Below are 27,888 nucleotides of genomic sequence, written 5' to 3' on the forward strand. Positions count from 1 at the left end.
TTCGCAAGGTTGAAATGGTAGCTAGGCTATACCAGCTGAAGAATCCCTAGCAACAATATTCAGCACATCCAAAAGAAATGATGTATTTGGGGTGGACACGACACAATGGGTTTGATTTAGCTAGAGCACTGGGCTTACCTGACATACTGAAAGGCTCTTGTCTGTGATCCGCTACCATACACCTAGAACAACAAGAGGAGATTCACTGTATTCAACATACATGCATCCAGAACTCACAGCACTCTACAATTGACCTATCGCTAAGCCCCACTCCCCGTCCTCACTGGGACAAACACAGGGCACGCTGACTAGAATCAATGGCAGCCGTCACTGTCAAAGCTATATCCCAAGAGGCTCTAAACAACTTTTTGAGGCCTGATATTGTCTAGAAGCCATCATTAAAGTACTTCACTATGCCATGGAGGGCGATGTACAACATTTAAAGCTATCGATAAAAAGAAATGCGATAAGTGCATGGAAACGGCTTTAGTGAATCTTTAACCAAAAATGCACTTTTAATGAAAGAAGACAGAAGATAACCAGTGGGGATAACAGGCGACTGACATCCAGAATTTACATTTTATTCACTTGAGTAACCTCTCCGTGGATTATATATATATATGCCAAATTGAAGAGTGGTGCCTGGCAATCTATTTTATGTAGGCCAACCTCTGTATAATCAAGAAACTTAGTGTTGATGTTTTTCATAGCGAGACAACAGCACGCACGCATGGGTGTAGCAGATCAGGAGAGGCATAGCCTACAGCAGACCACTTTTTCCATCATGTTTTCTCTTTAGACTACCTCACATTTATAATTGGGGAACGAGATTAATTCCCTCGTTCTAGCGTTTGACTGGTGTCTGGCGATGTTTTAATCACATCAATCAATGCGTCTCCTCTTCAACCAACTCCGGCGTTACGTGCATAATGTAATGGCTGGAAAGCATTTTCTTTTGCTGAATTTCTGAATACCATGATGATTTCATAATACCTTTGGATCACGGAAGGCAAATGAGGGAGAAGACTCATCTCGCTGTCACCACGATTGCGGATTTAACGTCCAAACAGCAGCATCATTGTGGATGTGAGTGGATCTACGTTTACTAGTTTCTTATTATCCATTGCATTGCCTGGCCTCCCAGGATACCTAGTAATGTTGCATTTACCCCCATGCACATCGTTTGACGATTTTCTTCTACTTATAACTGTATGAAACACCATAAAACCAGAGGAGAATCCCGATTTCTTCTGCTTCTCTATATGCTTCTCTATGGAGCTCTCGGCTCCGGTTGTCCAAGTGTATTGCGGAGCTACACGCGCTGCGATTGGCTTGTCTGCGTTCGGGGCGTGGCTTAGCAATAGGTCAATAGCGCTTCTTATGTGCTCAGGGGTTATGCATTATTGCATAGAGAAACAAGACATATACACGGCATATAAATATACAGCTCCATAAACGTAAACACCATCAATCAGAGCCCAGATCTCCAGCAGCTAATATAATAATAATAGTATTATATTATTATAATAATAACAATAACACATCATAATAATACAAAAGCCCAGTATTAACAGAATGCTTGTCATTCCTACAGTGAGAGGTTCTCCCTGTAGAGCCTGCAAGATGAAGTTGCTGACAACGCGTCCGTCGTTCATGTGCATTCTGGAGCCAAATGTGTTGAAGATTCTTGCCACCCGCACCTCCACTCCTTCCTATGGGGAAAGAAACAACAATGTGAGTAGGATAACAATAGAAAAAAATGGATAGTGTTAAGAAAACCAGAATAAAATTGGCAATGAGCTTTTAGTTGAGACTGCATGATTTGTTTTAATACAAAACTCAGCTAAAATACGAGCCGTAGTAGTGAGCCCAAGATGATCAATAACAGCTGCCTTCTGTCTGGGAAAGTCAGAGGCGACAAGAGGAGAGTGCCCTTTAAAAAACTGACTTCAACAACTGTGTGTTTTAACACAATCGTAATAAGCAGCGAGAACACATTTTCGGTGGGAGATTTTCACTTATCAATTCTCATTCAAAGGCATCAAATTATCTAATTCACGTTTAATTTGATGATTAAAACGGTGAAAATATTCTAAACTGATATTGATTTGTTTAAGTGGGCCTTCTTGTAGGTGACTAAAATACGTTTCGCTGCTGACCCCATCCACAGCAGTACATTGCTTTGCTTCTGTGCTGGCACTACTCTCTGAATCTCCAAACGTCAAAAAATCTGAACTATCCCTTTAATCCTCTCACAATTCTGCTGGTTTGTTTTAACAGCAAATACAAAGCAAATCTCTAACAGGATTCTCAAAGCATGTTCATCAGATTTCTCTTCATCTCGTGACAAGATGATTATTTGTATCTTGAGGCAAAATGCACAGAAGCAACAGGCCCTGACAACAACATATTCCCAAGGGCAAGATGTATCGATGTATATGGATCAGTGCATTTGACTGCCAGGGCTTAGGGAGGTTAATCCTTTCTTCTCTGTGTTACCTTTCAGAACTCTCATATCTGCCACACAAGCAAACACACAAGGTACAGAGGACCTGTGTTGTGCTAACAGTAATGTTACCCGTTTGCTGCTTTTGTAGCATTTTGAATGAAACGTGAAGGATTTGGGGTGTTTGTGTAACTGTTAACACATTGACTGCCAGCCGTTTTTTTCTTGCTGTAGGTAGCTTCTGCCAAGCCGTTTTTTGAGGATTGTGGCTCATTTTACAAGAGCCGAGGATTCTTTTCTGCTTGGAGTTTGTGAACATACAATATCTCAAAAGTACTAATAGAATGTGTACTTTCTCTGTCTAAAAGAGTTAGTTTGTAGAGTTAGTAGTTATGTAAGCATTAGCAGTTGAATACAGCATGGTTTTAGCGTCAGAAAAAATATTCAGAGATAAACGGCTTTTCGTGAAATTCGATAGAACTGTCACTTTAACCATTCATTTTTGGCTCTCTCTCTCTCTCTCTCCCTCTCTCGCTCTCTCTCTCTCTCTCTCTCTCCCTTCCTCTCGCTCTCCCTCCCTCTCTCTCTCTCTCTCTCTCTCCCTCCCTCTCGCTCTCCCTCCCTCTCTCTCTCTCTCCCTCCCTCTCGGGAGGGAGACGCACTAGGTTTAATCCTAGTGAGAGGGGGAGAGGGAGAGAGAGAGAGAGAGAGAGAGAGGGAGGGAGGGAGAGAGAGAGAGCGAGAGAGAGAGAGAGGGAGAGAGCGAGAGGGAGAGTTGCTTCAACTCCTCCCTCCGTGGGCGTTCTTCTTGGCTGCAGCGGCCGTCACAAGCTTGTCACCAGTCTGAGTGCTTTGCTGCTGTCCTGTGCCTGTCTGCACGGCCGCTGTTTGAGGAAGTCGTCATGGACTCGCTCGCTTCTTGGAGTTTTGGTTGAGAGAAGCTTTTGCGATTCTGGTCATATTTATGCTGCGTGTTTCAAAGTGTGTTCCACCTGTAATGTATTATGTAAATTTGCAATCCCGCATCGCCAGCAATCAGCGCGAAAACGAGAGCGTTTTCCCCCATCCATTTTCATGAGAATGGCTGGGGTGAGAATGGCGTGACAAGTTAAAAAAATGCTTGCCTTCCTCTAGTCAGGAGAGCACTGTTGCCACTTAGTGGGTCGGTGGAATGGGTTGTAAACGTTCGGTGGCTCCAATAATTATATAAGAGATGTAAAAGGGTTAGATGCACATCCCACGGTCAAAAAAAAAATAATAATTTTTTTGACGACTCAACTCGTCGTTGGCAGTGAACAGCTGGATTGTGTTTGACGACTCAACTCGTTCTTGGCAATTAACGTGTTAACACTGAATGAATCGGGACTGAATGATTCCTACTTAAAATGATCCATTCTTAAAACAACTTTCAACAAATGCTACTTATTCCTTTTATCAAGTCTTAGCTGACGAAAACTGTGTTGCACCGTTGATTTCACTACAGTTGAAAAAAAAAATGTGTACCAGTAAGTCGCTTTGGATAAAAGCGTCTGCTAAATGATGTAATGTAATGTAACAGCGATATACCTGGAATGAAGCTGTTAATACCACAACTCAACTGCTCCCACTTCTTCGCCCACCTCTTTTACATATTAACCCATCTGTCTGTCTGTGTGTGTGTGTGTGTGTGTGTGTGTGTGTGTGTGTGTGTGTGTGTGTCTGTGTTGGACATCAAATCATTTGAAATAGATTTGGTTTTGCCCTGATTAAACATCTCCTCCTGTCTGCTCTATAAGGCTGGCTTGTATGTAATGCTGGTAAACTCTGATGTGTTTGAAGAGTGTGCAAGTGGTCACTAAAGGATTAATGTAAATAAAGAGACATCTGGCGCCATCCTGCCTGCTCACCTCCTTCACAACACTTTCCAGATAAACATAACGATGATGACACCTGTATTTACATTTTAGGGCCAATATATGCAGTGAGCGAGAGCAATTACACACAGCTTGGCATACATATAGTGAGCTGTAAAAGCCGTTAGGCACCTAGACGATATGTGAACCATAAGCACTAATCAAACTGAATGTGTGATGTAATGGCGTACCAAACACACACATGGAATGTGCGCACAGCGGTGCAAGCACAGACTCACAATGTATTTAGCCTATATATCATCAGCAGATTCACAACTTAAACGACGAGTAGAGGGCAAATAAAGCTTGTTTACATTTCAGAAGTGGACCTGTGGGGGCCTGCGTCAGCAAAGGTCTTTAAATAAATCCAATCATCCTCTATTAGGATTCTCTCTGCCAGTTCATTTTATATGGAGATTGTTGCCAGTCCATTAAGTCTGTCTTGTTTCATTGTAGGCTACTACTGCAGAGGTAGTTTCAACTTTGAGAAACTTCAGATATTGTATATTGGAATTTTGGTCTCCAATGAATGGGCAGCCAAAGTGCGCACTGCGCACAGCACAGGGAAACCGATTGTTTTGGAATCCAGAAACAACGTTAGAATATCGCGGAAATTTACTGATTACACTAATACTGGTAGACACATATGAGCACATGGCCTAGGATACCTTAACCGAAAGTTAATGATGTAAATTAGTCTACTACTGTAGGCCTATGCAATTTCATTTACTCCTGGTTGCTTTTCCTCAATCAAGCTGGATGGAGAAGGCATGATGACCCGCCCTACTCTGCCTCTGATTGGCTAGTAGTAGTGCTTGTTTAGGCATGAGGAGTGATGATTGGTTGGGTTAGGGTAAGAATATCAGGATAAGCCAATCAGAGGCATAGTAGGGCGGGCGGTTTGTGCCGCGGACAGCGGGGAGAGCATGGATCTAGGGGGAAGAGGCAGAGCGCTGGAGAATATTGGAGAGCTGCAACTGCAAGTGAAGGCGCACAATTTGCCGCCTCTCCAAGTGCCGCCCTAGGCCTAGTGTCGCCTATATCCATGAGGAGATGGAGTGTGTGAAAGAAGAAGCATGGGATGGCTGCACCAGCTGGGTGGGAGTTGATGATAAGGTGGCACGACAGGCCAGAAGGGGGTCTAGGTGGACTCATGTGTGACACCCAGTGATTGGATTCTGCTAATTGGACATTGCGGTCAGGGGTGTGAGAGAGCAAATGGTAGACATTAATAGCACAGTCCACCTGCAGCGTTCTTAATGTGACAGCATAACATTAGAGGGGAGAGACAGAAACGGAAGGACAATAATTATCAGGTGACAATTGGGACAGTTTGTGATTAATGCAATGCAAATGGTGACGTGTGTGTGAATGCCATGTGTCACTCACCTTTTAAGCTGAAATGTGGATAAAAGTATGCTTTCCTCCAATAATTTTCACACATCAATCACAGAGGCTAAGAAATTGTATGAAAGATATTGTTTCAGAGTGAATGAGGACATTCAGATGGGAGCTAGGTGGATACGGTATAAACGTGGTGTATATAAAGTTAGATGTATCTAAATAAAGAACATTTGTGCATCTGTCCACTCAATACGGTGAGAGAGAGCTTGACTTGTAGGAGGATGCCGGATAACTAAACATGACGTTAGACTTCAGAGCATTATGTCATAATGTCTTGTGCGATTAATACCAACAGAAACTAATCAATCTTTCAATTATTTTCTCGATTAATCTTTTTGTTGTTTGGTCTATAAAATGCCAGGAAATGGTGAAAAATGTCGATCAGTGTTTCCCAAAGCCCAAGATGACGTCCTCAAATGTCTTGTTTTGTCCACAAGCCAAAGATATTCAGTTTACTGTCTTAGAGGAGTAAAGAAACCAGAAAATATTCACATCACATTAACAAGCTGGAATCAGAGCATTGTGACTTTTTTCCTAAAAAAATTACTCAAAACAATTGATCGATCATCAATATAGTCATTGTTTATTTTTCTGTCGATTGACTAATCGATTAATCGTTGCAGCTCTAGAAACTACCCATGTACTGTAACCAAAAGATGAAGAGGTCTGTCTAGACTAGAAACTACCCATGTAACCAAAAGATGAAGAGGTCTGTCTAGACTAGAAACTACCCATGTAACCAAAAGATGAAGAGGTCTGTCTAGACTAGAAACTACCCATGTAACCAAAAGATGAAGAGGTCTGTCTAGACTTGCTGCAATCTACCCGGCAGAGAGCTAACATAAAGGGAGCCCACGGACAAAACTTGGCCAATCATCATTTAGAGCAGGCCTATTCAACTGGCAGCCCGGGGGCTAAATCCAGCCCGCCAAACCAAGTCACACCGGCCCACGGACCAGTTCTGAGGGGGCAAGAAAGAAAAAGAAAAAATCTCCTCTCCCCCCCCCCAACCCCCCCCCCCCCCATATTTGTTGTGACCAAATATCCGCGCATTCAAAGCACTTCAAACTCCCAGAGCTGGCGTAATCCATATGAAAAACCTCATGTCTTACCCGAAATGAAACGTCCAGGTTTTGTGTCGGTCAGTGGCTCCAAAAACAGCCGGCTAACGTTACGGTGGCTAACTGGAGCTAACGTTAAATTATAAGTCCCTCTATAAACCATAACGCTAATATCTGTGTTGTTTCACCTTTCATTGAAAAATGCTTCCACCTGATTAAAGAATACGTAATATTTTATGTAATATGTAAAAACATCAGTCAACATCACATAATGTATTTTTGTTAATCCGGTGGAAACAGACAGCAACACAGCAACATGACAGTAAGAAAGGCAGATGTAGTGAGATGGATGATTTAATAGCTCTGACCTAACCAAATCTACGGTAAGTGTGAACACAAAACAAAGAACACTTCTGATATAATATGATGAGTGTTTTATTAAAGTGTATCACTCAATACAAAAAAATAAAGGCTTTGATAGAACCAAAAGCCTATGGCTCCTAGTCTGCAAATAAAACACAATGACAAAAGACATAGTACGGTAATTTAGACTCAGGTGTGCATAAACTACAGGTTAAGAACTTCCTTTTTTAGCAGATTTTTGTCGGTTATAGTATCGGCTGAAAAAATCCCCCCCAAAGTCTATAAATCCCCCCTTTCTGAAGAACATAAGGGGGGAATCCCCCCCCCCAGTTTGCAAAGTGAATTTTAAACCCTGATGTGGCCCCCTGAACAATATAGTTGAATAGCCCTGATTTAGAGTAATTGCCTTGTGTCTGAGTAGGAAGGAAGCAATGCATGCTTTTTCATCTATTGTATAACCTGTACTCATCACTTTTTAAATGTCAATGAATTTCAATTAAAGGACTGGGCAAACTGATGCAATTTGTGATATTCCTGTCCTTCTGTCCACATGACTGACAGCTGGATATCGTAGGCAAGCCCTTTCTCAGAATTCTCCCAGGCATGGGCAAAAAAAAGTGATTAGAAACTGAGGGAGAGCGGAAGAAGAGAGAGATAAAGAAATATCAGCTGCCCGAGTGAAAGGCAAGAGGCTACAATCAAATCAGATCATCAAAGGCTGGCGGCGTCAGTCAGAAAAGGAAAAATTCATCCAGATGTCTGGGAGAATGTGTGCAAATAGGAGGGCGGAGGAAGAGAGTGCATCTGTCTTTCCGTCTATCATGTCATCAGTCACCCAAAAACAGCATGTGAGCATTGCTGAGCAACAAACTACAGTATTGAGTGTGTGTGTGTGTGTGTGTGTGTGTGTGTGTGTGTGTGTGTGTGTGTGTGTGTGTGTGTGTGTGTGTGTGTGTGTGTGTGTGTGTGTGTGTGTTGCAGACAGTGACTACTACCGCAGTGGCACAGGTTACGGTACGGATCCCTGTTTCTTGTGCTTCCATTCAATCCAATATCTGCTGGGAAATTAGGCAGCCTTTGATTGACAGTAGAGGTAGACCGATTAATAAAATAATATTGAGAGAGTTTGGGAGACGAATCCTCTCCCAAACTCTCAGTTAATAGAATAATACAGTTGAATGAGGTCTCTGACATACGTGCTCTCCCTTAAATAGCCTACCAGTCACTTCTGAAATCTACTGCATAAGCCAATGTATTTTTCTATTTAATTGATCAAATAAAATAAATCAAAAGCTGGCTAAGATAATCATCTAATCATAGATGTATTTGTTATAGATTCTCAATGTGCATGAATGGATAATGGAATTATAGGCTACTTGTTTTTTTACCCAAATACTCTCATTCATTACTATATTTAAATCATTGTATTTTATCAAATGCAAAAAAAATAATAATAATAATCTGCATTATATATCGGCCATCAGCCACCCTGCTCTCTAAATATCGGCATCGGCCATTGAAAAACCCATATCGGTCGACCTCTAATTGACAGGTCAGATAAGTAGCTCTACAGTACAAGGCAAACATAGGTGAGGGGAAAGATGGTAGCACATGTGGTGCAGGAGGAAGACGAGCGCAAGAAAACAAAACAAAACAAAAATGAAAAAAAGTGAAAAAAGTGATGAATAGATGGGACTGCAAAATGTGGACTGTTGTGCAATACATGATAAAATATCAAATACAATAGTACGATTTCATCGAAATACAACCTTACATACATACTGTATCATGAATCTGTGATGTTCAACACATTCTAAGAGTTTCCCACATCTCCCAGAATTACTTTACACAATGTAGAGAGAACAGGCATGAACTTGTTGCATTGAGCGGTTGGTTATATGTGTAGGTGGAGAGAGCAATAACAATACAGCAAGTGAGGGTTTTTCCATGGCCTGTAGCTGCATTGAATTCTGGTCTATTGAGGCTACTGTCACTGGAGAAATTGGTATCTCTGCTTCTTCTACTCACTGTCTTGATTATTGAACGTTGGTGACATTCACGTCTCTACTAGATACTATTCAGCTGCATTACATTCAAATCTAATCTCCTTCCTTCACCAAAACAGACCGACGTGCAAATATTATGAGGAATTGAACCCATATTTACATCCCTTATTCATAGTGAACTTCTTGATTTGCATGTTCCCCATGCACAAGTCATCCACAAGACAATCCAGATTTGACAAGCAGTTTTGACAAGTTACTATCCAGACTGCTGTTTGTCTTGCTTTGAGTCTTCACCTGGATTTTTATGAGCTTTTGCTCTATCCGTTTGCGATTGAGTCACCCAGGGTGCAAGTTATTAATGTCAGATGTCAAGGGGGTCGTCGTTTGCAACAGGAGAAAATATTGAGGTTGGTGGATCTGATTCAAGCTGAGCACGTTTCCAAGAGCAAGAGTCTTAACCTCGTGGCTCACCTGGTAGCACACGTATCACGGAAGCTCAGTCCTTTGCGCGGCCGACGCAAGTTCGAATCTGACCCGAGGTCCTTTCTTTGCCGCATGTCATTTCCTCTCTCTCTCCCCACCTTTCCTGTCTGCCTACTCTCCTATATAATAAAGGCAAAAATGCCCCCCTCCCAAAGAAATTAAATAAACTAGAATGACCACACCGCTGATATATGCCTCCGGCAACAAGTGAGCCGTCGACATCCATGTCTGTCGAGACTTTGAAGTTTGAGCCAAACAAAGAAATTTATGAAGAAATGTTCGTCAACGTGTAACTGAGATATGGCGTTACCAAGCTTGAAAATGGCATTTGTGGGGTCACAGTGACCTTGACCTTTGACCACCAAAATGTAATCAGTTCATCCTTCATTCCAAGTGGACATTTGAGGCAAATTGGAAGAAATTCCGTCCAGGCGTTCCTGAGATATCGCGTTAACGAGCTTGAAAGTGGCGTTCGTGAGGTCACAGTGACCTTAACCTTTGTCCACCAAAATCTAAGCAGTTCATCCTTGAGTCCAAGATGATGTTTGGGCCAAATTGGAAGAAATTCCATCAAGGTGTTCCTGAGATATTGCGTTAAAGAGCTTGGAAATGGGGGTTGTGAGGTCACAGTGACGTTGAACTTTGACCTTTAAACACCAAAATGTAATCAGTTCATCCTTGGGTCCAAGTGGAAGTTGAGGCAAATTGGAAGAAATTCCATCAAGGCGTTCCCGAGATATCAAGTTAACAAGCTTGGGAATGGTGTCTGTGAGGTCACAGTGACCTTGACCTTTGATCTTTGATCACCAAAATCTAATCAGTTCATCCTTGCATCCAAGTCAACGTTTGAGCCAAATTGGAAGAAATTCCGTCAAGGCATTCCTGAGATATCGCGTTAACAAACTTGGGAATGGTGTTCGTGAGGTCACAGTGACCTTGAACTTTGACCACCAAAATCTAATCCGTTCATCCTTGAGTGCAAGTCGACGTTTGAGGCAAATTTGATGAAATTCTGTCAAGGCATTCCTGAGATATTGCGTTAGCAAACTTGGGAATGGCGTTTGTGAGGTCACAGTGACCTTGACCTTTGACCACCAAAATGTAATCAGTTCATCCTTGAGTCTAAGTCGATGTTTGAGGCAAATTAGATGAAATTCCATCAAGGCGTTCCTCAGATATCGCGTTAACGAACATTGGACGGACGTACGGATAACCCGAATCCATAATGCCTCCGGCCTGGCTATCGCCGGTGGAGGTATAAAAATAAAACAAAGAGTCTTAACCTCTAGTCTACTATCTGTGTGTACATGTAAAAATACCACTATAACATTTACAAATCTACCAGGCACACTAACAAACGTGTTCACCGTCTGATTCTGAACCACATGTAATAGCTGACAGTTGACAAATGAAAAAAAGAAAAGACAAAATACAGGAACACTCCCATAGCCAAAGGAAATTAATAAGAATAATAAGAGACAGAAATAGTGTATGTGCATGTGTGAGAGCAGTTGTGTTGAAAGAAATATCAGACCAATTCATCACCAACAGGAGGAAATAATCCACACAGCTGTCTGCTACTGAGGGTTATTCATCATACAGCACAAGTGTCTAAAAGCGCCCATTCCCTGCAAACAAAGTGTGTACCTGCTTCATGTAGGCGTAACACATTGTCTCCGCTACACGTTTGCCCTCGTCGTAGCATGCTCGAGGACCAATAGGGTTCACATGGCCCCAGTACTCTTCATTTTGGGGGTGTACCTCTGGATCTGAAACACACACAGCATTTTGGGAACATATTAACATACCGTCACCCTCTTAACACGTTCACTGCCAATGACGAGTTGACTCGTCAAACACAATCCAACCGTTCACTGCCAATGACGAGTTGACTCGTCAAAAAATATATATTTTTTTTTTTGACGGTGCTACGTGGATCAATGCCCCCCACGTCTCCTATAAAAATATTGGAAGTATTGAATTAGTATAATCTATTTTACCGACCAACTAAGTGGCGACAGTGCTCTCCCGACAGAGAGAAAGGCAACCAAAAACAGCCGCGGGAGAAAGCCATTCTCAAGGAAATGGCTTGGCGATTTTACAGTCATCAGTCACCAGACTCGCCCGAGAGCGGCCGCGCCAGCAGAGCAGCACACCGAGAGCGGAGAGCGGTGCTGGCGTGGGGGATTGCAAATTTGCATAATAGATTATGGGTGAAACACACTTTGAAACACCCGCAGAAAGGCCAGAATCGCACGCATTCCGAAAACCCAGAAACGAACGAGCCTCATTCTCATACTGTAGGCGAAAACGCTTTCACGCTGCTGCACACGGGCGGGTGGGTTCCAAAAATAGACTGGGTGGGCAGCATAAAGCCTAGAATCGCACAAAGCTTCATCAAAGCTCTCAACCGAAAATCCAAGAAACGATTGAGTCCTATCCACAGTCCACACTCGCCGACGAGGGGCCGCCAGAGAGGGAGGCTGCTCACTGCTCAGACAGGCAGGAGAAACTGGCTTGTGACAAACGCCACCAGACACGCCCACGGAGGGAGGAGTTTAAGGGAGAGGGTGTTCAGAACTATATTGTTCAGATGTCTGATCTCTCACTGATGCCAAAAATAAATGGTTAAAGTGACTGTTCTGCCTGTTTGATTGAATTTCACAAAACTGCGATTATCTCAGCTTCCTGTCTCAGACACTGAAACCATGCTGTACTCAACAGCTAATATCTACATAACTACTAACTCTACAAACTAACTCTTTTAGACAGAGAAAGCACACATTCTATTAGTACTTTTGTGAACTTCGTGTTCACAAAGTCCAAGCAGAAAATTATCCTCGGCTCTTGTAAAATGAGCCAGAATCCTCAAAAAACGGCTTGGCAGAAGCTACCTACAGTAAAAAAAAAATGGCTGGCAGTGAATGTGTTAAAATAATGGCGTAAGTCACTTTTTGAGGAAAATTATATTTTTGCCTAAATCATCTCTTCATGATGCTGGCCACCTCTGGTAAAATGGCCGAAGTCCTTAATTGAAAAGATCATGCTGTTCCTACTTGGTAGTGCAATGGCCTATGTCAAGCATGTGACTTAGGCCGTTTTATTTTTGCCTAAGTCAAGACAATGTGACAGGCAAAAATAAAACGGCCTAAGTCACACGCTTGACATAAAATGCAACTGTAAGTCAGGCCTAAGTCAGTTTTGTTTTTGCCTAAGTCACAATGGCATGTTTGTAAATTGGCCTAAGTCATCTAATCAGTCATCTAATCGTTTTATGTTACATAATTGACAGACAGTGTTATTTGTATGTCAATAATCATCTATTGTTTTTTTGTGGAATGATGAATAAATATAATATATTCTGTATTTGGTTCAGTTTTTTTATGTTTTCTGAAAAACTTGAAAAAGTGAAATAGGGCATTATTTTAAGAGGGTGACAATTAGGGATGTCCCGATCACATTTTTTTTGCTCCCGATCCGATCCCGATCATGTGATTTTGAGTATCTGCCGATACCGATTTTTCCCGATCCGATCTTTCGGCAATGCATTAAGAAAAAATAAAAGAAAAAACTGCAATCAAGTTGACCCTTAAGATTGTTTTTTTATTTAACAGTATCCAACTACCGGTAACTAGCCATTATATCCAACATGGATATGGCTTTTTTATTTAACAGTATTCATTATATCCAACATGGATTCAAAATTTAAAACAAAATAAAATAAAGCTTATCAGTGGTGCACCACAAAATAACCATGTAAACTAAAACAAATGATGTGCAGAATAGTGCAATAACAATGTAAATCAGGAAATGCGTTTGTTTTGGTAAATTCTTCTGCTCTGTGCGACACTAAATAAATGAATGATGATATGTAATTTAAAACCAAAACTAAGGCCTCAGGATGAGTTTAAGACGTGAACATGGTCATGTTTGTTGAATTAAAAAAAAAAAAATCTTTTTATTTTTTTTATTTTTTTTTACTCCCGATCTTTTCCCCCCCGATTCCGATCTTCTAAAAATCACGTGATCGGCCCCGATCTCCGATCACGTGATCGGATCGGGACATCCCTAGTGACAATACACAACATGCATGTTGAGGGTGATTCTTGCTGGTTTGTGCCAGCCACCCACCTAGTCTAGCACAGCCCAGGGAAGCTATTCATAGCTTTCAAGGGGCGTTACGTGCTGCCGGGAACGCCCACCTGGCGGTCAAAAAAAAACTTGTTGATTCCGTTGCCTGCGAGTCGACTCACGCTGTTTGTTCAGCCAAAGTGCCGCATAGCCTACCTGTTGTGCTATCGGTTGCACTAAACCAACGAGGAGACACGCCTGGCTTGTGTTTTACAGAATCCCATCGGAGAAAGAAAGGAGAAGGTTGTGGATTTGTGCGACGTGGTTCAGTCCCTGGGCAGGGAAAAAAAAATTGCTCTTTGCGGCCAACATTTCATCAAAGGTAAGCTCAAGTAACGTTAACGGGGTATTAATCATTATTGTAACGTTACTTGAGCTTACCTTTGATGAAATGTTGGCCGCAAAGAGCAAAGACGTGTGTACTTTGATGGTAGAAAAAAAAGCAATTTTTTTTCCCCTGCCCAGCGACTGAACCACGTCGCACAAATCCACAACCTTCTCCTTTCTTTCTCCGACGGGATTCTGTAAAACACAAGCCAGGCGTGTCTCCTCGTCGGTTTAGTGCAACCGATAGCACAACAGGTAGGCTATGCGGCACTTTGGCTGAACAAACAGCGTGAGTCGACTCGCAGGCAACGGAATCAACAAGTTTTTTTTTGACCGCCAGGTGGGCGTTCCCGGCAGCACGTAACGCCCCTTGAAAGCTATGAATAAACTGCAATAATCAATATAGGCAGGTATGTGTGCCAGGCAATTCGTACTTACCTCTGTAGAGGATCCCATTGAACCTTATAGTCAGTGACGTCTTACTATACTTCTAATCAAAAGTCACAGCAAGCACAGCCAGCACCTTGTTAGCCCGGCTGTGTGAAGGAACACTTACACAACATTTGGGATAATAACCCAGGAGGGACAGTAGTGAGTGTAGAAGGCAAATCTTTCTTACCTCCATACACCTCAGAAGTAGAGGCCAGGAGAAGTCTGGCACCCACACGCTTGGCCAGGCCTAGGACACAAACAAGACACAAGACAGTGAGAACAGTTTCCCTCTGGGAGAGAGCAGAGCCGATCAAACCTCGGGCTGAAAGTGGAGAAAGAGACAGACCGGTTCAATTGAAGTCAGCAGGTGGAGAAACCCAGGAGAGGGACAGCCCACAGCGATCACATGAAGCACCAGACCAGCGGAGATACAGAACAAAATCAATGGAGCCTGGAGACAAATTAGTTTAAGTTTAAACTTTATTTATCCCTGAGGGAAACTCATGTAGCAATGGTTCCAAGAAACAGCCACTTAAAAAAAAAAAAAAAAAGGCAAACATATATCACAGGACATGACCTAAAAACTCATCTCAGACACAATGGATGGCACGGTGGCTCAGTGGTTAGCACTGTTGCCTCACAGCAAGATGGTCCAGGGTTCAAACCCCGGTCTGTCCCAGGTCCTTTCTATGTGGAGTTTGCATGTTTTCCCCCGTGTTCATGCGAGTTTCCTCCGGGACCAAATTTGATGAAATTCCGTCAAGGCGTTCCTCAGATATCGCGTTAACGAACATCGGACTTATGTACGTATGGACAACCCGAATCCATAATGCCTCCGGCCTGGCTATCGCCGTCGGAGGCATAAAAAAAAAAAAAAAAAAAAAAACAGGCAGACCCGGGCCTGGAGATGTAACGGTGGTTACATCTCCAATCTGAACTCGAGCACACAGCATGGCGTAACACCATGCGCCTTTATGCACAGGTCTGATCCTTGTTCACTCATACAGTGGACTAGGAAGGCTAATATAGATACGGTATATAGAATAGGGGTGGGGGAAAAAATCGATTCACCTAAGTATCGCGATTTTTAACACATTCAGTGCCACAGCGCTTCAGTAAAATTGTCTGGAGCCTGTGCCAGATTCACTTCCATTCAGTTGAAAACAGCTATAGAATTTTTTCTATTATGGCTATATTAACGGGGCTGGACTTTAATGAAACATTGAACACTCCTGCTTCTTCCAAAGAAGAAATTTTGTTTCTAGACAGTTCCATTATGAAATTACAGCCTCTCAAAAAAGTGCACTTTCAAGGGTTTTCTGTCGTTTTTTTTTATTTTCCAAGATATAGGCCCTTTTATGAATACCTTTTGCACTCTAATTTCGAGCACATTCACTGACTCTGGCTGGTGTTTTCTGATGTGGTGGCGTGTGGTGTGGTTTCTGTGCAGCCTGTGTGTGTCACACACCCCTCTCCCCCCCCTCCCCCCTCTCCCCTCTCCACCTCTGAGCTGCGGGCTCCTCCCACACGCACAGAGTTTGTTTTCTCGTTTTTGCCCCGGACAGATCCCAGCGCCCGTCAAGGAAATGATGCGCGCTGGCAAACGCGACTGAACGAAAAGGCTTGGCCGTTCGCCTTCGGATGCTGGCTTTCTAGGAAATCGTGTGGAGATAGATAGAAGCATAAGAGCTCAGTTGTGAGCGCGGATGCAGCCGAGCCCACTCTCCGCTGTAGGCAGAGCAATATATACGGCGCTGGCAGAAAGCATGCATCGGTTTCCACTTTCTCCGCTGTCTCCTGTACAAAGTAAAGGATCTGAGGTGGGTGGAGCAGCTCCTGTGACAATGTTTAAGGTGGCGCCGTGTGATCCCTTGAAGGGATTAATTCTCACTGGCTAGGTACGACCTTAAACAGCAGAATTATGGAATAATATGAATTATGATTTTAGGACGTCCACAGACGTCCTTGGCACTCCTCGTTACTTTTTTTTAGGACGTCCACAGACGTCCTTGGCACTGAATGTGTTAATGTCACGATTTTTTGGATCAATCTTTTATTCCAGAATCGATAATCGCAAATTAATTTTTTTTTTTTTTTTTTTTTTTTTTGGGTGCTTGCAGTCAGGCCACTCACTGAACAGCAGACCAGGCGCCGCCTACTGGTTTACTAGTGGTTTTATTACTTTATTAGTTAGTCTGAAGTAATAATTACACTTCAGGGTTAAAGTGGGTGCATCTCATTGTAAAATTGGACTTCAAACGGCCCAAATCTGGCTTCAAACGGCCCAAATTTCACGCGCGTTGGCCCATATCACCCTGGCCTGCTTGGTATCTAATGCCCGGCCTGAATTATGATCCCAGTCCGCCCCTGTTTTTAACTATATCGCCCAGCCCTACTCATGATATATAATATACAGTCTCTAGTGTATGATTCAACTTTTCCCATGTTCTAATCTAGTGTAAAAAAGCAAACAAACTGAAAAAAGAAAAGAAAAAAATAAACAAAAATCGCAATAAATCGTAATATCGAATCGCAATAATCGTAGAATCGCAATACTTAAGAATCGCAATATAAATCGAATCGGCACCCAAGAATCGTGATAGTATCGAATCGGGAGATAAGTGAATCGCCACAGCCCTAATATAGAACAAAGTAAATCATCACCTGCCAAAATGAGTATGGTGGCGCTTCACAAACAACATGTAAACTGTGGCTCTGCCCCACCCAGAAGTAACGATAAGTCACCCCCCCCGTCCCCCTTTTAGCCAAATTGGCATGAACACAAACACACACCTTCAAACACACACTTGACCTCCATGACAACTTTAAGAAAGCTTTGAAATACGTTAAAACCAAACAAGCATGTAGTGTGTACCAAATCATGCATATCTTGATTCCTGTTTAGAACTCTGACTTATTGTTTTAGTTTTATTTATTTTATTTATTTGTTGTTTATTTGATTGTTTGATCCAATTTTGTAAATGCTCAGTCTGAATTTTTGTATACTGTAATGTTTGTTATTGCCAGACTTTGTTTATTGAAAAAAAAAAAAAAAAACTTGACCTCCATGACAAATTTCAGCCTCCTAGTGCAAAAACTGTGCGCGTGATGAACTTTTTGTGGACCAACTGAACCAACAGAGTGACTTATAGAGCTGCTGGCCCAGCTCGCCGCAGCTAAAACACATATTGTTTCCTCTGTCACTCAATTTCTATCGAAACACTTTTTTCTTTCTTTTTTTTACACTTTGGCACCTTGATGCTGACATTTGGCTGCTTTTTCTTTGTTGTACAACAAATGTACCGTAGTTGCTTTTTCTCTCTTCTCTTCTAATGACGATAAACTTTTGTTTCCCAGGGCTAGGCCAGGGGAGGAGATACATGTGGTTTATACTGTAGGTTATATTATAATATGCAGGTAGCTGAAGTTGTTCGAACTTGTTACAATGCAAACCCTTTTCAAAAACCCTTTCACAAGACTATTATTTGAAGATATGAGCTTATATTTTTATGCTAGCAGGGTGTATATACAGGTATAAACAAGTTCAACAAGTTTTCAGATCTTTTTAATGTCACTTTAAATTAAGACCAAACTTGGAATGGAAATACACACCAAGAGTGAAAATATACTCTTTCCAAGTAAACAAATTGATACTTTTGCAATCAATGAGATTGCATGGGCTTAATTGCAAGTACTCACAACTACCAACTTGCAGAACAAATACTGCAATACAGTAAAACACAGCTCCTCTGCAGTGGCCCCCGCAGAGGTTCAGCACCCCGGACAGCGAGCGACAGAAGCCAGCAGCCTTGCAGGTGCCAGTTCAGCACCTCGGCCAGCGACCGCCACAAAAGAGGGCAGGACGAAGCAACTGGACACACCTGTGAGGGCTGTGACACAGCTGCAGTTCTGCTGGCCTACAAAAGCAGCAGGGTAGGCAGTCCAAACTAGGGATGTCGACGGTTAACCGTTAACCGGTTAACCGCCGAGAACGTCTTTGGTCGGTTAAGCATGTCAGTTAAACGGTCAATTTCCATGTTAACTCATTCACCGCCAGTTTAGGACTGCCAATATTTAGCACAGGCCAAAGATTTTCATAATTGTTGGTCATCTTTCAAGACCCACAGTAAATTATCTATTAGCACCAGAGTGATTTGCAATACCTCAAAATGAAGATGTACGTCTCTGGGTTCACCAGGAAAAAAAAAGTGAGCTTTTAGCATGTTCTGTACTCTACTTATAGCCATTTATATACACCCTGTTTTCACCCAAAATGTCTCTCTGAGAAAAGAAATTGCAGAAAATGGCATTTATGTACAGCACACAATATCATGCAGAACTCGCTCTCAATTCTTTTATTTTGAACTGTATTGACATCAGACATGTAAATATTATTCATTATGACACAAATGACAAAAAAAAATATATATATATATATATATATATGAAGTGCTTTTTTTACATTCAACAATACAGTTTGCTCAGTGTGAGTGAGTGTACAGACAGACACACAGACACAGACACACACACACACACACACACACACACACACACACACACACAGAGAGAGAGTTCTGTCCACAGCTGCCTGCAGCTAGATCGCACCTCCTTCCCCCTCCTTCCCCATCAGCGTTTTGCCTCCTCTGCTGCTCGTTTTCCTCCTCTCGTTCGGGCTGGGAGTGGGACGAATGCTGCGACACGAGTCACACGACACAGGAACGGGTCCGCGGCTTGGCTTTGGGACCAGGCGCTGCTGGAACCGGATCGATCATGTTCGTCACGGGTTTGACTAGGCAATCCAGGTTCGCCCTGCAGCAAGGCAGCAGTGCAGCGCGCCGAGAGGCGTTTCAATGGCGTTTTTTCCTCTGTACAAGGAAGCGCGTTTCTCTGTTTTTCCTCTTTTCCTCCTTCCTCGTTTCAAACAACAGCTGCGGTATGTGTTTGATAACGTGCTGTCGGCTACCCTTTGAGGATAGGGACCAGATGACATGTCAGAGGCTGGGTAAGTGTTTCAACTACGCGCTGCACTCATAAAAACAAAAACACGTCAAACACGTCTTTGGCGTGGATGGCTATTTCTGATAAGACGTCAAAGACGTCTTTGGCGGTGAATGAGTTAATTTGCATATAACAGTGTTGCCAATGTGGCGATTCCCCCCCCTCCTTCGTGGTCAGCAATGTAACATAAGTATATTAAACGATGGGGCAAGTATTAACACATTCACTGCCAGCCATTTTTTTTTTACTGTAGGTAGGTTCTGCCAGAGGGTTTTTTTGAGGATTCTGGCTCATCTTTCAAGACCCGAGGATTCTTTTCTGCTAAGATTTTGTGAACACACAATATCTCAAAAGAACTAATAGAATGTGTGCTTTCTCTGTCTAAAAGAGTTAGTTTGTAGAGTTAGTAGTTATGTAAGCATTAGCAGTTGAATACAGCATGGTTTCAGCGTCAGAAAAATTATTCAGAGATAAACGGCTTTTTGTGAAATTCGATAGAACAGTCACTTTAACCATTCATTTTTGGCATCAGTAAGACGTCAGACATCTAAACAATAGTTTTGAACAGTAATTTCCTCCATAACAGCAGGAAACCCCCCTCTGCTTCCAACTCCTCCCTCCGTGGGCGTTCTTCTTGGCTGCAGCGGCCGTGTCACAAGCTTGTCACCAGTCTCACTGCTTTGCTGCTGCTCCTGCCTGTCTGCGCGGCCGCTCTTTGAGGAAGTCTGGATGGACTCGCGCGTTTCTTGGAGTTTTGGTTGAGAGCTTTGATGAAGCTTTTGCGATTCTGGTCATATTTATGCTGCGTGTTTCAAAGTGTGTTCCACCGGTAATCTATTATGCAAATTTGGAATCCCGCACCGCCAGCAATCAGCGCGAAAACGAAAGCGTTTTCGCCAATCCATTTTCATGAGAATGGCTTCGAGGAAGCCATTCTCATGAAAATGCTTGCCTTCCTCTAGTCAGGAGAGCACTGTCGCCACTTAGTGGGTCGGTGGAATGGGTTGTAAACGTTCGGTGGTTCCAATAATTATATAAGAGATGTAAAAGGGTTAGATGCACATCCCACGGTCAAAAAAAAAAAAATCATTTTTTTGACGGAGTAATACGTCATTGGCAGTGAACCGTTGGATTTTTTTTGACGGAGTAATACGTCGTTGGCAGTGAACGTGTTAATCAAGCTAGATTTGGAAATAAACACATGGTTAATGTTGATTTTATCTACCTGATGTCTGATCAAACGCATTCCGCAGCGAAGCACACACACAGCTTAACACCTGGTGCAGTCACAGTGAAGTGAGTGCACTGACTGCTCCGCCCCTCTGCTGCTCCTGTCTGAGCACACAGCTCAGATGTGCTCGGTGACCATTTCAGAATGATTAACACACCCAGCGAAACAATCAGCTCATACATGTTCTATAGTTTTGTTAACTCCGTGTGTGCTGTCATTACTTTTTCTTCACTGTCTCATTCGGTCTAACTCTCTCCCTCCCTCTCTGCATGTTCATCATGCACACGCATGCATACGCTCGCACTCAATGATCAAACAGTAGTTTTTACCGTGTTACAAAAATGAAGACATGAAGCGGTCGAATTGACGATTGAAAAGTATCAATTAACAGTCTTTACTGTCCAACACATGGCAGTTCGGAGAAATTGTTTCACAACAAGAGACTGCGTGCGGAGTGCGGACTCGTCTTTATAATGTTGTGGAGCCCTGCAAGACACAGAGAGCACAGCCCTCGTTGCGTGTGTGAAGAGAGAGGGAGAACGGGTGAGACAGAAGCAAACTATTTTTTGCAGATCTGAAAAGCAGGTAAACCACTGTGGGATTAGTGAGACTATTGCTAAAAGAGAAGATACTGTAGTGAAAAATCGATTCACCTAAGTATCGCGATTTTTAATGTCACGATTTTTTGGATCGATCTTTTATTCCAGAATCGATAATCGCAAATAAAAAAAAAAAAAAAAAAAAAAAAAAAAAAAAAAAAAAAATTTGGGGTGCTTGCAGTCAGGCCACTCACTGAACAGCAGGCCAGGCGCCGCCTACTGGTTTACTAGTGGTTTTATTACTTTATTAGTTAGTCTGAAGTAATAATTACACTTCAGGGTTAAAGTGGGTGCATCTCATTGTAAAATTGGACTTCAAACGGCCCAAATCTGGCTTCAAACGGCCCAAATTTCACGCGCGTTGGCCCATATCGGCCTGGCCTGCTTGGTATCTAATGCCCGGCCTGAATTATGATCCCAGTCAGACCCTGTTTTTAACTATATCACCCAGCCCTACTCATGATATATAATATACAGTCTCTAGTGTATGATTCAACTTTTCCCATGTTCTAATCTAGTGTAAAAAAGCAAACAAACTGAAAAAATAAAAGAAAAAAATAAACAAAAATCGCAATAAATCGTAATATCGAATCGTAATAATCGTAGAATCGCAATACTTAAGAATCGCAATATAAATCGAATCGGCACCCAAGAATCGTGATAGTATCGAATCGGGAGATAAGTGAATCGCCACAGCCCTAATTTTCGACATCCCTAGTCCAAACTGGAGTGACTAGTGTGCACAGCCAGCACCACTCCAATGCTCACACTTGTTTTCTCCTTACATACTCAAACCTCAGTGATGTTTAAAGCCAGTCACCTTCCACGCACACTGCACAGGCAAGAGCAGGTGATGTAACAGGGGCAAAGTTACCTTCCAGAGCTCCACTGCATGATCATTGTGTTCATTACACTGAGCTGTCACAGGTTGTCCCACACACACACACTTCTACCTGCTAGCATTTCCCGATTATAGCTGATTCATGCCTTGGTTTCCCTATGTGTCCCGATGATTGCTGACCAGTAGCCTGTACTACGAAGCTATCTTAACAGACCCGCGATCTGTCACTTTGATCTGGTTTGACTGAACAGGATCAAAGCTATCTAGTTTAACGATACTACGACGCTGGTTTTCTACTCGATAACTGAAGCTGGCTTTATCTGGGATCTGCCTGTGCACGCGCACGTTTTTCACTCGTGCACAGGCGCGCATCCACGCGAAAGAGGTGCGCTAGCCAATCACATTATGAACAGCTGAGTTGATCCACGCCCACACCCATTTCCTCATTCAATGTAAGCGCAGTGCGTGATCAGAGTTTTAGCGGATATTTAATGTAACCTATGTCAGAATGAAAATCCGCGTTGGATATAGTCTGCTGAAGGACTGCTAAAGCTGCCGCTTGTATTCACATCAGTCATTTGATTTACTTTGATCAGCGATTTCTGTCCCTTAAATGTGTAATCTCAGCCTATAAATTTCCACAATCTGTAAACCTATTTAGACCATAGATTTAGAAACGCATGCTCAATGAATAATGATCTCTATCACTCATTATGTGTGTACCGTAAATTCCGGACTATAAGCCGCGGCTTTTTCCCCGTTTTTTGGCCCCTGCGGCTTATATAACGGTGCGGCTTATCTATGGATTTTTTCAGAAAAAGAAAAAAAAATACAAATAAAATCTCTCTTTTTTAGCACTCTTTCTAACTATAAATCCACTTCTGTTTTAATTTCCTCTCTTGCCCTCTTTTCACCACACCGCGGACACTGTGTGCACTGTAAAAATAAACAACGGTGGTGTTGTGTTATGTTGTTTTGTTGAAATGTTACGGTAATACGGTAAATGGGAGCTTCCTCAAACAGCCATCTCTTTCCCGACAATCCCCTCTGTGCGTGACCACTTACATATGGTAATTACGGTAAGCAAACGGCCACTCGGCCAACAACTCCCTCCCCCGACTACCAGGAGAAAATCACAAACTTCGGCGAATTCACACAAAGGAAGATCAAGGAATATTCACAACAAGACGAGCAGTAGAAGCAACACTCTCACTTACCATGGGGAAGGTACGCAGAAATTCACACGACGCAGCTTTCAAGTTGAAAGCAGTCAATCTCGCATTAAAAGAGGGAAACAGAGCAGCCGCGCGTAACCTGGGCATCGATGAGTCAATGGTGAGGCGTTGGACGGTGCAGCAGGAGGAACTGTCTCAGTGCAAGAAGACCAAAAAGTCCTTCAGAGGTCATAAAAGCAGATGGCCCGAACTTGAAGATTCCCTTGAAGATTGGGTGTTGACCCAGAGAGCAGACGGCCGAGGCGTTTCCACGGTGCAGATCCGACTGAAGGCCAAAACAGTCGCCACCGAAATGAAAATTGAACATTTCATAGGTGGCCCATCTTGGTGCTTCCGATTCATGAGACGAAAGGGACTGTCCGTCCGGGCGAGAACTACTGAACAACTCCCTCCCGACTACCAGGAGAAAATCACAAACTTCGGCGAATTCACACAAAGGAAGATCACGGAATATTATAGGAGTGTGAAAACATCCACAATCACCAACGGGTTCCAAAACGCTGGACTGCTGCGGGATGAAGAGGATGACGCCGCCACAGCTGGCGCTGAGGGCCGTCAGAGGCTTCAGAGGCTGTTCGATGCCGACAGTGACAAAGAGGAGTTCGTTGGTTTTGAGTGACAATGAAGGAGAGAGGAGAGTGGTTGACGAAGCCACCCTGAACCTGTTCGTTTCCGACACTGAAGATGAGGACTTTGGTGGTTTCAGTACGCAGGAAGAAGAGGAAGACGAGGATTAGTGACTTGACTTCTCTGGTTACAGCCGTTTGCTGCACATATAGCCTATTGTTGTGTGATTTTGTCTGGGGATTAGTGACCTGACTTTTGTTTTGTTTTGTTGAAATGTTAATAAATGGGAGCTTCCCCAAACAGCCATCTCTTTCCCGACATTCCTCTCTGTGCACGAACCCTTTCATATGGTAATTAAACATCAAAACACCCGCGGCTTATAGACCGGTGCGGCTTATATAAGAAAAAAATAGTCCATTTTGGTCCCGCGGCTTATATACCGGTGCGCCTTATAGTCCGGAATTTACGGTAGTTGCACTGATCGAATAATTAATATATAAAATAATGATAATGCTGATGCCTAATATAAAAGAGAAAACTGCTGAACTGAATTGAGACGATGCGGGCATAGTTTTCATTTATAAAAACTAGCCTATTTTTGCTCATATATTGGCATACAGCCTGAGCCTACAGGACACAGTTCCAGCTGAAACATGCAAGAGTAGCCTGCATATTTAGTAGCCTATTGGGGCTATCCCATATTTATCCCATATCTATATTATATGTATAGGCTTTTCTGGCATGTAGGAGAATATCACCCTCACTCCATTTGAGGCTCCGTGTATGATATGCGCTGCGTGATTAATAGTGATCATATTTCTCCACGCATCGTTGAGCTGTTAAGACATAAAGTGGTAAGTAGGCTTAATTTAATTATGTAGCCTACAGAGCCACAAATGTTTTTCTTGTTCTATTCTCAGTTGACTGCAATCTATTTTTCATATGGCGATCTTATATGAATGGTGAGTGACTCCAGAGAGCCGATTATATGGGTCTGTCATGGATTTTGATCTTATCCTCTGAAGCTAACCTGGTCGGGACCAGGTTAGCTTTGCAGCATGAGTTGCCATGGTGATTAGAAGTTAACTTGCTTTGTAGTACGGCTAAACCAGGGTTAAACCTGAAGTTACCTCGCTAAACCACTAATCTTGCTTTGTAGTACAGGCTACTGATGTTGCCTGATGTTTTTTGTGTATCTACCCTATGTACAGCACTTTGATTGACATGTGTGTCATGTTTAAATGTGCTCTATAAATAAATCTGATTGATTGAGGTTCAAAGTTTGATTCAAAAGCCACAATTAAAAACATTATGCATTGGCGCCTGCAGGCTAACCCTCAGGCTCTTAAGATGTTGCCTGTCAGCAGTACAGTAAACAAGCCCTCGATTCGCCTAGCCAAAATCCTTTAGGAAATCTGTGTCAGGCAGGCATTAAACTCACCTTATTTCTGCACTTAGAAGTCACAGGTACACATTAGAGCTGTCACGATTCCTCGAGTACCTCGAATAACTCGAATAATTAAATTGATCGAGGCCAAAATGATTCGCCTCGACACGCATCTGAGTAATAGAAGAGAGTGGGTAAAATAGAAATTCCGACGGAACCTTAAGGCAACACGCGAGAGCGCGTTACGTCACTCCACCTGAAAACATCAACAAACGGGTCCACCGGAAAATGTGGCTACACTTTCCCAAGATAGACTCAGACAACACTGGTTGCAACATTTGTGATGTGAATTGCAAAGCTGGCCAGGGAAACACCTCAAACTTGAGGAAGCATGGTCAAACACAAGATATATTTACAGTAGCTAAATGCTGAAGACTAACGTATTACTAGATAGGCTGAGGGTGAATGAAGCAGGCAGCGCACCGCAGGTAACGTTAGCAGCACCTCCTCAGCTGTAACGTTGAGAGAGGCATCGACTACAACATCAGGTAACGTTATTTAATTAGCTAGCGTTAGCTGGATAAGTTGTTTCACTGCCGTTGTAGTTGTTAGATAACGGGGCTTTTCACTGTCTTCACAACGACTGCAAAACAGAGATCGTTAACGTTAGCGTTAACGCTAAACGTTGCTGCAGTAATTGTCAAGGGTTTAACAGAACGTATTTCCTCAGCCTGTATAGTAGCTATCAACATGAAATAAAAAGCATTTGACAGCTTAAACCCGTGGCTTTTTATTTGGAAGGGTTACATTTGCCGTAATCTTTATTAATATGTCTTAAAATGCATTAGAATCTTTTTATTTTTTATTTTTTTGGGTTAAAGATCTTTTTTTTTTTTATTAACATTAGAGCAAATATAATACGAAAAGCCAAAGGGTTAAGCTCTCAAATGCTTTTTATTTTATGTTTCTATGTACTACAGAGCCTGAGATATGAAGGCTTTAGTGAATACCGACCCTCTCTCTGAGAAGTTTGGACCGTTTTCTGTGAGAAATACAAAGCTCAACCTATTAACGTTAGCGGCTAATTTAACAGCGTTTTGTGTGTGTGTGTGTGTGTGTGTGTGTGTGTGTGTGTGATCACACTAGCTTGTTGGTGTGTGAGAGAGAAAGAGATAGTGAGTGTGTGTGAGAGAGAAAGAGTGTGTGTGTCATGCAGCTGTAAGGTAAATGAAGGATGTAAACTAGCTAGTAAGCCATTCATTCATATTATTTAACGGTTGCTGTACACTGGAAGAACTCAAACGTCAGGTTGAAAAGATGAATGGTGCCACTGCCAGTTCTATGCAATTTAAAAATAAAAATGTTGTTTTTTCTAAGAAAGAAACTAATGTAGTTGTTTATTTGAAGAGATTTATCTTATTTTTTGGTGTATATTTACGATAAGCCTTTGAAAACACAAAAAAGGGTTCTTATCCGATTACTCGATTAATCGATGGATTATTCGGTAGAATACTCGATTACTAAAAGAATCGATAGTTGCAGCTCTAGTACACATACACACATGCACTCGCGCACGCATGCGCGTGCACGCACACAATCACAATCACACACACACACACACACACACACACACACACAGGGGCGTACTCAACCCAAAGTGCTCAGTGATTGCCACAGGAGGGTACATATTGAGCGTTTGTCAAGGACAAAATCGAGGGACTTTAATCAATCAGGGCTCAAACCACTATCCTTTATTCTACTGATCTGCAGATGAGGCCATTGTATCTCAAATGCCAACATGCCTTCAATCCACAGGGAAGTCTCCACACATAGAGACAAGTAGTCTAGTCTAAACATCCACAGGGAAGTCTCCACACATAGTGACAAGTAGTCTAGTCTAAACATCCACAGGGAAGTCTCCACACACAGTGACAAGTAGTCTAGTCTAAACATCCACAGGGAAGTCTCCACACATAGTGACAAGTAGTCTAGTCTAAACATCCACAGGGAAGTCTCCACACACAGTGACAAGTAGTCTAGTCTAAACATCCACAGGGAAGTCTCCACACACAGTGACAAGTAGTCTAGTCTAAACATCCACAGGGAAGTCTCCACACACAGTGACAAGTAGTCTAGTCTAAACATCCACAGGGAAGTCTCCACACATAGTGACAAGTAGTCTAGTCTAAACATCCACAGGGAAGTCTCCACACACAGTGACAAGTAGTCTAGTCTAAACATCCACAGGGAAGTCTCCACACATAGTGACAAGTAGTCTAGTCTAAACATCCACAGGGAAGTCTCCACACACAGTGACAAGTAGTCTAGTCTAAACATCCACAGGGAAGTCTCCACACATAGTGACAAGTAGTCTAGTCTAAACATCCACAGGGAAGTCTCCACACACAGTGACAAGTAGTCTAGTCTAAACATCCACAGGGAAGTCTCCACACATAGTGACAAGTAGTCTAGTCTAAACATCCAC

The 27,888-nt window shown here is 42.6% G+C and overlaps 1 protein-coding gene across 1 annotated transcript in view; it reads right to left on the reverse strand.

Annotated features, from left to right (window-relative positions):
- Positions 1 to 27,888, reverse strand: part of uxs1 (UDP-glucuronate decarboxylase 1) — a 77,840-nt gene that overhangs the window by 18,976 nt on the left and 30,976 nt on the right. The window contains exons 8-11 of the mRNA XM_083639551.1: positions 14,733 to 14,792; positions 11,303 to 11,424; positions 1,593 to 1,712; positions 139 to 182 (exon numbers count right to left, since the gene is read on the reverse strand). Of these exons, the coding sequence (XP_083495677.1) occupies positions 139 to 182; positions 1,593 to 1,712; positions 11,303 to 11,424; positions 14,733 to 14,792 (346 nt within the window). The remainder of the gene's footprint in view (positions 1 to 138; positions 183 to 1,592; positions 1,713 to 11,302; positions 11,425 to 14,732; positions 14,793 to 27,888) is intronic.

The sequence above is a fragment of the Poromitra crassiceps genome (assembly GCF_964638095.1).
Source record: "Poromitra crassiceps genome assembly, chromosome: 6".
In the NCBI taxonomy this organism is placed as follows: Eukaryota; Metazoa; Chordata; class Actinopteri; order Beryciformes; family Melamphaidae; genus Poromitra; species Poromitra crassiceps.